Raw genomic sequence first — 12,826 nt, 5'->3', positions numbered from 1 at the left:
TCGACTCAGTCCCTAAAGATCTGAAAAAATGAAGAGGATGGAATAGGAAAACCATCAAACATAACTGGAGAATAATCATCTTATTCTGCTTTCTTTCCATTTCAATATAAATTAAAATGAACTTAATTGAAAGAAGTATCTCTGAAGACGTTGCCAATTTAGGGTTAGATCTACTTTTTATGGAGAACAAAAATGTGGGAAAAAATTGTTGCAAAGTGCTCACAACAAGGGATGGTACAAAATACACTTAATCATTCATAAAATCTCCAGTTGCCTTAAATTTCTGGACTTCTTTCTCCGAACAATATGGAAAGTTAGGAAACCCCTCCGAAGAATGTGAACTAAACACAATATGGTCTCGGTTGCTCAGTGCCAGTTAATTGTGTAAAAGAAAATATTTGGACAGGAATGTCCTAAATTGGTGCTCTTACGCAATTATCTCAGCTAAATGTTTCTATTTTAAATCCAATCTTACACTGCCTGCTGCTGCGGCAACGCAGAACTGCCTGTCATTTGTACCAAAATATGAGCATTGCTGCCAGTCAGTCATTGTGGATTTTTTGACAGTTTGGATGGAAACCAGTTGCAAAAAAGAAAAAAAAAGCTCAAATCAAATTACATTTGGGAGATTCTCTTGTCAGCATCCAGGCCACATTTTGGTTATGCAGATATAAAACCACATCATTTGGGAAGACTAGAAATTAGGTCTCCACTTGGCTGGAGCAATTCACAATTAATTAAATATTATTCTAATATTTAATGCTTCCGTGGATGGGCTCCCCACCAAAAAAATTGCTCCTCTCCATCCATTTCAAGGATTAGGAAATTTTATGCCACTGTTTTTCAATCACAGCAACTTTTGAGAGGGGTGGACTTCAACTCCCAGAATTCCTCAGACATAATCCATGGACTTCAATTTCCCAGAATTCTCCATGTCGGCTAGGGAATTCTGGGAGTCGAAGTCCACCCCTCTTCAAGTTGCTGAGATTGAGAAACACCGGCAGAAGAGAAGACAGCCTTAGAGAAACAGAAAGGACTACAGCTCCCATCAGCCTGGCCCATGGCAAGGCACCATGGACTGGGAAGCCCAACGCACTAAGCTGGGAAGGGAGCCTTCTTGCAGTTTTTATGACCCATGGAGCAAAATGGTGCCTCCCGGCTTAGGCTACCGCTCTCCCATCATTCCCTATCCCGCCTTGACTGTGGATGATGGGTGCAGGAATCCATCACACTCGAGGAAGCGAAGCGGCTTCTCCCGTTCAAAATAGTCCCTTCTCCTTTAAGGCGGAGGAATTGCGGGACGGCTCACCGCGTCTTCGGCGGAGGGATCTTCTCCTTCCAAGGAGGCTCCGCCCCCTCGGCTCCGCAGATTCTTTCCGAAGCCGCCTCGTCCCTTCGGGGTTCCTTCAGCCCCGCCCACCGGCCCGTCCCCGCCCCCTCCTGCCCCCTTCTCTTAGGCCGCCCAATGGCGGGCGCCCCCCGCCGCCCCGGCCCCGCCCACCCCGCGCGCCCATCGAGGCATTTTGTCCCGCGCCGCGCCCCGTCCTCGGCGGGAAGCGATTCCCCTCAGGCAGCCCGCCGCCATGGCGTTCCGGCGCCTCTTCACCGTCTCGGCGGCCGCGGCCTGCGGCTTGGCGGGCGGCTCGGTCCTCTTCTCCGCCGTGGCGCTCGGCAAGCAGCCGCCGCCTCCGCAGGGGGCGGAGAAGGCCGGCGGGGACGCCCCGGAGCCCCTCGCAGCCTCGCTACCGCCGCCGCCGGGGCTGCTGCTGCTGCCGTCACCGGCCGCCGCCTCGGCCGCCCCCGCTTGGCTGGAGAAGGCCAACGGCTGCGGCTTCTGGGACAACAACTGGGACCGGTGAGTAGCCTCCCCCGCCCAGGAACCCCCCCGAGACATCCCCCACCCCCAGGACCCCCCCACACACACAGGGATCCCCCCACTTCTCTTGGGACCCCCTCAAGCCTGGCCCCACTTTGGCATACAGGGTCTCCTGCCTGACTGAGGGGGCTGGACTGGAAGACCTCGCAGGTCCCTTCCGGCTCTGTAGTTCTGTTCTTCTGCCCCAGGGAAGGTGTGAGACGAGGTGGGCCACCGGTGCCCTCCGGGGGTTGAAGTGTTAGGAGTTCTGCTCATTTGCTGAGGAGGAAGGAAGGAAGGAGGAGGAGGAAGAGGAGAGGGGGAGGACGGAGGGGGGAAGAGGAGAGGGAGGAGGAGGAAGAAGATCAGGAGAGAGGAGGAAGGAGGAGGAAGGGGGAGGAGGAGGAAGAGCAGGAGTGAGGAGGAAGGAAGGAGGAAGAGGAGAGGGAGGAGGAAGAGCAGGAGAGGAGGAAGGAGGAGGGAGAGGAGGAAGGAAGGAAGAGGAGGGGGAGGAGGAGGAAGAGCAGGAGTGAGGAGGAAGAGGAGAGGGAGGAAGAAGAGCAGGAGAGAGGAGGAAGGAGGAGGGAGAGGAGGAAGGAAGAGGAGGAGGAGGAGGAGGAAGAGCAGGAGTGAGGAGGAAGAGCAGGAGAGGAGGAAGGAGGAGGGAGAGGAGGAAGGAAGGAAGAGGGAGAGGAGGAGGAGGAAGAGCAGGAGAGAGGAGGAAGGGAGGAGGGGGAAGAAGGAAGGATGAGGAAGAAGAGAGGAGGAGGAGGAAGAGGAAGAGCAGGAGACGAGGAAGAAAGAAGGAGGAAGAGAGGATGTGGGAGGAGAGAGAAGGAAGGAAGGATGGGGAAGAAGAGGAGGATGGGGAAGAAGGAGGAGGATTGATGTTCTGTGTTGAATGGTTTTCCCCTAATCCAGGTTCTGGATCTGGGGTGCTTGCGGTCCAATGTTCAATTGGCCTCCCTGGCAGACTTGTTGGAGGGAGCGAGCAGGGCTGGGCTGCCAGTCCCTGTTCAGGTAGCAATGCCTCCTGCACTGTTGTTTCTCCAGCCACTTTAAGAGGAGTGTGAGTGTTCTCAGAATGCCGGGTTTGGGGGGAATTTGGGGGAATTGAAGTGGATGCATGCTGGCCGGGGGGATTCTGGGAATCGAAGTCCAGCCTTCTTAAAAGTTTCCAAAGTTGAGAAACACCAACCTTTCTGCTGGACAACGTAAAGCAAGTTGTCAGGGCTCATCATCCTATCCTGGGCTTGCCATTCTGACCTTTCCTGCTCTCCGTAATGGGCAGGCGTGAGATCTAGCCCAAACCTCCAGAAGGCAAGGATGCAGGGTAGATATTAGCATTCCAAACACCCTGAATTATTAAGAAAGCCTCACCTTCTCTTCCATGCTTGTCTTTAAGCGCTTTTTAAGCTGAACCCTCTACTTGGGCAACTTTCCTGCCCAATTAGAAATACTGTCTCATAACAGATGTTCTGGGTGCTAATCCTGTAAGTGAACGTCTGTACAATTGGTGCTCTGGGATAAAAGAAGACTCTGCATAGGGGTCCTGAATAAGGTGGCTGAATGTACATTCAAAAATGTCAGTAACTAATGTTTCTCTTGCCACGTCCCGCTGTTTGTCTTGGGGATGAACACAGTCCGAGTTGCTGAAGATAAACAGTGAATAAAGTTTAGTGGATGTCACTTCGTCCCTGATTTGTTGACTTTTTTTTTTTGCAGAGCACAGACATACTTGAGTGGAAGTTAAAATTATTGGCTAGTGTTCTTCTAATATCATAGGAACTGGAACTACACTCTTAAATTTTAGGGTGGCGTACACCAAAATTACAGATCCAGCAATCATAATCATCCATGTAAAAAAAAATTATCAAGTGTTACCAGACCTTAAGCATACAATGCCTTTCTACTGAACGATTTTGAATAATTGTTTTAAGCCTTACCACTTCAGGAGAACCTTTGAAAATATATAATCTATGGCAGTTCATATTATATTTGCGCGCGCGCACACACACACACATACACACACACAGCCACTTCATAGTTATTGGGAATTTCAGACATCAGAGTAATTGCCTGATGTTTTTCTGCTATAAATGAAATAATACCTATGCTTTTCGGAATACTGCAGTTACTAATTCTCTTAGTAAAGAGAATTAAGCATTAATTTCTGCCTGATCCCTTCCAGATTAATAACACTAAATCTGAACGAAAGCCTTCCTAACATTTAATTTCATAATGGGTTGGAACTGCTGGTCTCAGTAGAGGTATGGGTAAGCAAAAACCCCATAATCGGCTTATGCGGAGTCTGTTTAGTTTTGCAACTTGGCTACACTGGGTTCATACAGAACGATAAACTAAATCAGAATGTTTTTGGGAAGGACTAAATTTGCCCGTGCATGTTTTCTAATTGCTTAGGTCCAATAGTAATTTTGCTATAGGAAAGAGAGAGAACTTGTATAAATAATTACTTGAATCCAAGCCAGGGTTCCCTTGGCTTGTTGTAACATGCAAAAAGGCTTATTTGGAATGTCTGAGCACTCATTTGTGGTTTCAGATTTGTAGAACTTTTAGCATCTCAGGCAGTTTTGTTTAGCTAAGGGCAAGTAATTCTTTTAGGGATGACATTGCTTTTATGTTGTTCGTGTCCCTAGCTGCTTTTCTGAACAGTTAGTTGGTATGACTCTATATCCTATGTTACTGTGACTAACAACAGTTAGTTAATAGGACTAGACTAGAGCCTAAATCTCTCTGCAAAAGACCTGACTTAATCCAGTGGGGTTCCCTTTAAATCGGTTGTATCGCTTTCTTTATATTTTTATTTCTATTTACACATTTCTTTTTTGAAAAAAAAATTCCAATTTTCTTTTTAAAAGTAGGAATCGATAGATTGCCATAAAAAAAATACTGCTTCTGCAAATCAGAAAGGCATAAGCTGATATCAATAACTAGCCCGTCTGTTTACCTTGCCATTGATTCAATGTTACATTAGATGTGTATCATTTTTCAACATAATGGCCACTGTGGTGAAAGTGAAACAGTATCTGCTTGCTTGAGAGTGCATTAAGACCATAAACACCCATCGCATCAAAGTGATGAGCAAGCTTTGAGCTTCCGTTTCTATCTCTCATTTGCTGAATGCATTTTGTTTTGGCAGCTCTCCAGGCCTCGCTCTGACTCTCCTTTATTTCTCTGCTGTGCTTAATAAATCATTAAGGCTAGAAACAGGAAAGAAACGCCAAAACTGGGTCTGCTCTTAAATGGGGAACAAAAATAATCCAGTGATAGGAAATGAGTTGAATTGCCTAGACCATGAGTTGAATTGCCTAGACCCAGAATTCCTCAGCCAGTGTGCCTTTTATGACTTGTGGACTTCAACTCCCAGAATTCCTCAGCCAGCATGCTAGTAATTGTAAATGAGGGGATGAATTAAGCAGACTTCACAGTTCCCCAAAACTTCGGTTGTTTCATCCTGTTTTGGAATATATGGAACCGCTTTGCTTATCGGCTAAGAATATATATCTATGCAGACTGACTTGTTAGCAATAGAATCTGGCAAGGCTGATGTACACGTTTGAAATCGATGATGCAGATCTGAAAGGTGACTATTGCAATCAATTCAGAGAGAGGAGCTGCCGTGAAAAACGGCACGAAGGCAGTCTGAATTGTCTGACTTTCTCAAACAAAGGTGCACCGCTGGAGCTGAGTTCATTGCTTTGCGCGTCTGCTGTGTTCAGTGCAAGAATACAAATTTTCTGCTTTTAGGAGAGAACCCTTGGCTCTCATGAACCTGAAGAAGAAAAACGAAGAGACCGCTGAACAGGAGGCGTCCTCTCGCTTAGCCCACTATAAAACGAAAGCTACCCGGCATATCTTCCTCATACGCCATTCTCAGTACAATCTGGATGGGCAACAGGATAAGGACAGAATCTTAACGAAGCTGGGTAAGTACGATGGGCTTGTGGGTGGAGATTCAATTTACGGTTGATGCGGGGCTGCTTGCTTGGTGTATACAATAGTGGCCAAAATTGTGGAAACCTTTTGGGAAAAGTGTATTTTTGAGGTTTGCTGGCTAATAACGCCACTTTTGTTTTGGAGTGGTACCATAAAATTATGTATCAATGGAAAGATAATTTAATCAAGAATGTAATGCAAAATAGTTTGTTCAATTATCCGTACTGTATTCTATGAAAAGGTATAGCCAAATAACCAGAAAAAGGAAGCACAACTTGCTCAGGTCGATCTCAGGTAGCTTTCCTTCATCTGGTGGTAGCCAATGAGCATTGAGTGTTTAGAGAGCCAATCAGGTGTCATCTTGTTTTGGCCATGAGCCAATCAGATCACAGTAGGATCCAGTTATCGATGTCATGTATTGAAGCTGAGAGGAGGACATTTGTCAGTGTGTTATGTGATCGCTGTCAAGTTGGTTGGGTTTTTTTGTGTGTTCTTTCATGTAGTGAGCTTGTAAAAAGTAATGAAATTAAAGTCATGGTGCAAAGAGTTGACTGGTCGCCCAGAAAGCGATGTAAAATAGTATTATTAAGTGCGCAAGGCTACAGTTATAAAGAAATTAGAAAAAAAAATGGGTGGAATCTTAATCAAAGGTGGCATTTCTACTGTACACTTTTTCCCAAAAAGTTTGGCCACTACTGTAATTGATGGAGAGCCTTACATTCTTTCTTAAATGTGTGTGTGTGTGTGTGTATTTATTTTTGTACTGATTTGCTTCATCACCGTTTGGTTAAATGACTTCTGCTTCTTTTAACTGTACTTAACCGATTAACTGGTATCTGTTTTCAAGCCAATGGCAAAGGCCGCAGTACCCACCTTATTCAGAAAACTATTCTGCTTTCATTGCTTACCAACCTGCAGATTCCTGTCTGAATGCAAAATCATCCTTCCCGTGAAGAATGCAAACAGGAATGGTGGGAAAAGGAACAACTTCTGATTTTAAAACATTGTGCTGAAACAAACAAACAAAAAAAACCCCTTTGTGCCTTATTAGGAATTTATACATAAAATGTATCTTTTAGGCCGCGAGCAAGCTGAGCTGACCGGAATGAGACTTGCAAGTCTGGGGCTGAAATTTGATAAAATTGTCCATTCTTCAATGGCCAGAGCAACGGAAACAACCAACATTATTAGCAAACATCTTCCTGGTGAGTGTCTTCTTGGAACAGAGTTTGTGGTAAGCAACATTTGTGTAGTTTTACTACAGGCCTGCAGGACCAGCTGTCTGATTTGCTTGTACTTTGAGCTGTTATATCCAAAGGGTTCAGTTCAAAGTCTGTAGCCAGCAGGGATCTTTAGAGGTTCTCTAAAAAAAAATTACAATATTCTTTTATGTTCGTTAAGATTTCCTCAAGCTTTTGGAATGCATTGTGTCAGATTAAATTCTGACCTTTTGCCTCTTTTTCCAGTTGCAATACAGATTCTTTGTGTGTATCAGAGAAAGATAACATTCTGGGACATAACGCCTGAGTCACATGTATTGTTTCTTTGTTCCTACTTCTAATCTTGGCTAGTCTGCAATCCCAAGTCAGCAGTGGCGTAAGCCAATTCCCTGAACATTATGCAAAATTATCTTGACCCACATGATGCCTTTTTGTAGGCATTAGTCCATTTAGTTAAGATTGGCACTGATTAAATTGTTGATTTAAGAGAAGAGAGATAATATTGTGTCATCGACTGCAAACTCGTTAACAACATTGACTTGGAAAATCGAAATGTTGTCTTGATTTTGCTTGTTCCTGGAGTATTTGTGAAGAAGCTGTGACTGATTACCAAAGATAAAATTGGGTTGAAAGGAAAACATAATACCAACCGCAGAGATGCCTGGGGGTGACAAACAGGAGAAGAAAACAAAATATACAGGAAGCAGCTAAGTCCATTTCAGTGCTAGAAACACTGCAAACCATTTTTAAAGAAGCAAAAACCTGCGGCAAGGACGCATCTAGGAGGGTTGAAACCACTATTTCATAGGGAGTTAAGGTTTTAATATTGAAAATATAGGAGGAAAAGAGGCCATGGAACAGGGTTTAGGATCTGTGACAAGATGAACGAATTTTGGGGTCCATGCTAGTCTGTGACTATAATAAAAACTGATTGATTGATTGGAGTCCATCATAAGTTATGGTAGTCTTTCCTTGAAGGCTACAAAGCAAGAACGGAGCATTTTAGAAAGTTGGCAAGCTGGCACAGATTTAACTTCTATCTATCCAAGGTTTGTTGATGACCCTCTTTCACTTCAAAAGTAAGGCTTGTGTTAGAGCACTGGCGGCAAACATCTCTAGGAAATCTGTGTCCTAAATCTATTATGGAAGTGGGTGGGTGTCTGTGGAAAGATACGAAGATCAAAAGGCCTGTAAATCCTCTTGTGTACATTGGCCTGTGTATAAATCACACCACAAGGGTTGCGCACATCCTTCTTTTCCTCTCTTCCTCAGGGGTGACCAAGCTGAGCACAGACCTCCTGCGCGAAGGAGCCCCAATTGAACCAAACCCTCCCGGTTCTCACTGGAAGCCTGAAGCTGTGGTAAAATCTAGTCCAGCATTTCGCTTTTAGAATAGAAGAACAAAGCTGGAAGGGACCTCGGAGGTCTAATTGATTACACCTTGACATTTTTTAACTGCTATACTGCAGTTTTACTTTTTACAATCTCTTTTGCCTTGCAGCCCCCAACTAGGGGCATTAAGCAGGCTCAAGTCGCAACTGCGAAACATTACAAATCCAAATTTTTTTTTTCTGACAAAGAATTAAATTGGGAGACTAAGATGGCCATTTCGAGCTCATTCTGCTCTCTTCAGTTAATACTGTTACCCCATAACCTGCCCAGGTTCGAATCCCATAAAGGGTGTGGCTAACTGAAGTTAGCCTCCCAATTTAATTCTTTGTCAGAAAAAAGAAATTTGGAGATATATATATGCGCTATCAAAGACGCTGGAGGTCTTCTAGTCCATTTTGTGGTGTAACTTTAGGGTTTAAGACTGTCTTCTCTCTGCATGCACGTAATCTCGTGAGAAAAAATGCAGATTGATAAGCAAGTTGCTCTCTATTTTGTTGTCGATTTGCAAAGTGCTCCATTTGCCGTTCGTTTCGTGACAATAAACAAACGGTAACTTACAACGCTAAATCAAAACCGGTGTTTTTCGTTCAAATGGCAAAAGGAGAATAATGCATGAGCATCAAAGAAAAGTTCAGCCATTGATACTGTTACTTGGAAATCCAAAACTGTTCTACTGTGTTTGCAGTTTGTCTATTCTTCTGTAATTTGGTAGATGTAGGCCTTTAAAGCTTTGCTTACGCTCTTATAGAATACTGTAATTCATAAGCGAGAGTTCTAGGCCAGCCGAAGCACTGTTTAGATAAAGGGCAAGGCTCAGCATCTCAAACTGGATTTTGAGGACTTAACTTTAATTCTTGCTGATTCCAGCCATCCAAAGAATATTAAATATCGAGGCCTCTGGATTTTAATGGGTTGGGGAGAGCCCATGGTTGATTCTGACGATTTTAAAAAGAGAGAGGGGGAAAAAAAATCTGCGCAGGTTTTAATTATCTGCCGCTATCACCCAACTTTTTGCTTTTAGCAGTATTACGAAGATGGCGCTCGCATCGAGGCCGCGTTCCGAAACTACATTCACAGAGCTGATATCAAGCAGGAGGACGACAGCTACGAAATCTTCGTCTGCCACGCAAACGTGATTCGCTATATTGTCTGCAGGTAACTCGGGCGAAGCTCCTAAATCCTTTGGCTCTTAAGTGGGTTTAGCACCTTGCGCCGTGCGTTAGACGGAGGGAATCGGATGCTTTTAGCCCACGGCTGGAAGTTTAGGAACGCCCAGTAATTGGAACAGTCGTCTGCAGGATTAACTCAGAGCTTTGCTTTTCACTCTCTAAGTAGCGGGATTTGAAAGAATCTTTTAAACAAATGCAATATTTAAAAACTATATGGGGGAAGCCGTGGCGGGAATATATTAATTCCTGTGTTTGGAGCCCGTCTGAATTAACATCAGTAATTTTCCTCACAGCCCCCCCTCCCAATAAAAGGCCTTGTTGATAGCTCTGGTGCTTCAGCCAATGGCCGGGGGGGGGGAGTGGGTAATGGGAGTTGTAGTTCCCTACATGAAGGGCTGCAAGTGAAGAGACAAAGGGAGGAACGGACTGATTGGAATCGCTGCTCCACCATCTCTCCAGAGGATATTTCAAATGTGCTAAAAGCTTTTTACGTACTGTATTTGCAAATTGAATTGTACTCAATTTAAAGCTGTGTCAATTTTAATGAGACCTGCCTCTCTACTTAACCCATGTTTGTATCTAGCTGTGCAGACAGCGGACCACATTGTTGGACTTTGAGGCAGAGGTGTTTAATTACTTAAGATGACACTCGCTTAAGATTGCTTTAGTATTTGCTAAGTTTATTTTACGCTGGGGGACAGTTCCAAAAGTAGGAGTTTGGGTCAAAGAGGAGCCAGAGAAGGTGGGCAGTGGCTGTAGAAATATTTATAGTCTTGCTAAAAAAAACTAACAACCTCCTCTTTAAGATTCTTTTAGCTCTCCTGGGGGATAAAGTTAATTATGATTCTTCACACGGCTCTTCATTTAATCCCAGCATAATGAGTTTCTGAAAAATCCTAGTCTCGGGAGGGCCAGTTAGCTTTTGACAGCAGTGAACTCACAAACTCGGCCTTGTCTTGATTTTATTTTTATCCAGCCTTTATTAATTTTAGAAATGACTCAAACATACTTAGTATTCCTTCCTCCTCCTATGTTCACCACCACCACATGTACGAGTTTTTCGATTGCTCCAAAGAGTAAAATGCAGGGGAAAAAAAGTTTAGGAAGTCTTTCATTGCCCTTGATTTGGTGATGGGATCCAGATGGCAGAGAGTAATGTAAGCTAGGATGTGCGACTGACATAAGCATTCCTCTTCGTTTTACACAATGCACAATTTACAAGGGAATAGATCATAGCGGTCTCCCTTAAAAGATTTGTCACTCTTGCGGCTTCGTTTTGCGGATTTGCCGTCAAATGAGGGCTCCCCAGTGGTCTCTGTCCTTGTTTCCTTGTAGACATTTCATGACCCAACTAGGTAACATTATCAGTGCTAAAAGGGAGTGGGCTTTGCTGTCAATTTCTACTCTCGTGTCTTGCCTCGTCGGCATCCGTGTTACTGTTAAACGCATCGCATTGCAGTTATTTTTGTTTTACCGGCCACCGGGAGCAAAGAATTGACCTCGCAGGCTTTATCAACACATTCACAGTTGTTTTCCTTTTTTTAAAAAAAAAATATATGTTTTTTTTTTCGAAGAGCGTTGCAATTTCCTCCGGAAGGTTGGCTTCGGATATCCCTCAACAACGGCAGCATCACACACCTGGTGATCCGCCCCAACGGCAGGGTGGCCCTTCGCCTGCTGGGCGACACGGGGTTTATGCCGCCGGAGAAGATCACCCGCAACTGAGTAAGCCTTCTTTGGCGTTTCCCATCAGCCTTGAACCCACACAACCATATCGGAATATTACAGGCAGTCCTCGAATCGCAACAGTTCATTTAGTGGCAGTTCAAAGTTACAAGGGCACTGGAAAATATGACTTAGGACTGTTTTTTCAGATAGGACCTCTGTGGCATCTCCTTGGTCACATGATCAAAATTCATACGCTTGGCAACGGGCTCACGCTTAGGACCGTGATCCCCTTTTGCAACCAGTTCACAAGCAAAGTCAGTGAGGAAGACAGATTTATTTAACCAACTGGGTTACTAATTTATCAAAGAGAGAAGCAACCTAGAACTAAAGATAAAATTTCCTGACAGTGAGAACAATTAACCAGTGGAACAACCTGCCTCCAGAAGCGGTAAATGCTCCAACACTGGAAGTTTTTAAGAAGAGACTGGACAGCCATTTGTCCGAAATGGTATAGGGTCTCCTGCCTGAGCAGGGGGTTGGACTAGATGACCTCCAAGCTCCCTTCCAACTTTATTACTACTACTACTACTATTATTATTTGCAGTGAGTCACTTAACTGTGGCAAAAAAGGTCTTAAAATGGGGTGAAACTCACTTATCCCCATAAATTTTGGGCTCAGTTGTGGCCGTTAAGGACTACCTGTCATATTGGAACAATATTGTTGTGTAGGACACCAAGTTCCACTAGTCCAGGGGTAGGCAACCTTGGCTCTTTGATGACTCGGGGACTTCAACTCCCAGAATTCCTGAGCCAGCCACGCTGAGGGGAAAAGGAGAGGCTTCCATGCTTAGCCATGCTGGCTCAGGAATTCTGGGAGTTGGAGGTCCACGAGTCATAAAGGAGCCGAGGTTGCCTTACCCCTGCACTAGTCCTTAACTAACTCATGCCTCTTTCTCGCCCGTCCTTCTTTCAAGCTTTCAAACAGGGAGGATCTCCAAGAGGACAGACGCGGCCAGCCCTTTCCCTGAAAAGCTGCAGGCTCCAGGCTCCCTCCCCTGGGCTTTGTCTGTCTCAGACTATTTCTTACACATTAAGATTTTGCACTAGCAGCTCACGGCGTGCGATGTTGAACCGTTGAGAAAGTTGAAGAGGACTCGTCTCCTTCGTGGCTTCAAAACGGCAACGCTGGCGGCCTCCCAAGGGTTTGTTTGTTTGTTTTTCTTTCCTATTTTGGGGGGGGGGGGGAAATAACTGCAACGTCCAGAGATACACGTTGGGTACTGAAATCGGTGTTAAAGCCAGAAGCCACCAGATCCAGCAATTCTGAAGACGAGGGAGACGAAATCTTGAAAGTAAGAGCGCCTTCTCGTATTACGCAGCTCCGATTTGCAGACGGGCACTGAAAATATACTTTAATAATAATAAAAAAAAAATTGGAGGGGGCATCTGTAGTTGTCTCCCAAAGCAGTGGCTGAATAAAAGCAAACCATGGTTTACGCTCTTCTCACTTCAAGCCCTGTCTAGTTACTTGTTTTTTTTTATTTGAGACTTTTTTTTTTTTTTTG

The 12,826-nt window shown here is 44.6% G+C and overlaps 1 protein-coding gene across 2 annotated transcripts; it reads left to right on the top strand.

Annotated features, from left to right (window-relative positions):
• Positions 1-1,528: 1,528 nt before the first annotated feature.
• On the top strand, positions 1,529-12,825 carry PGAM5 (PGAM family member 5, mitochondrial serine/threonine protein phosphatase). Of its 2 annotated transcripts, none has more exons than XM_039332393.1 (7): positions 1,529-1,855; positions 5,624-5,802; positions 6,892-7,017; positions 8,305-8,393; positions 9,449-9,579; positions 11,168-11,318; positions 12,236-12,825. In XM_039332393.1, exons 1-6 carry the CDS (start codon positions 1,584-1,586, stop codon positions 11,316-11,318), a joined length of 948 nt encoding a protein of 315 aa, XP_039188327.1. In that variant the 5' UTR covers positions 1,529-1,583; the 3' UTR covers positions 12,236-12,825. The 2 variants fall into 2 exon arrangements, with proteins under 2 accessions (XP_039188327.1, XP_039188326.1); XM_039332392.1 differs by having other exon boundaries at positions 9,446-9,579.
• Position 12,826: the final 1 nt, after the last annotated feature.

Source organism: Crotalus tigris, unplaced genomic scaffold, assembly GCF_016545835.1.
Source record: "Crotalus tigris isolate CLP2741 ecotype Arizona unplaced genomic scaffold, ASM1654583v1 scf7180000024461.2689607, whole genome shotgun sequence".
NCBI classification, from domain to species: domain Eukaryota; kingdom Metazoa; phylum Chordata; class Lepidosauria; order Squamata; family Viperidae; genus Crotalus; species Crotalus tigris.
Note: the sequence above shows the minus strand (reverse complement) of the source record. Positions and strands in the feature narration are given on the sequence as shown.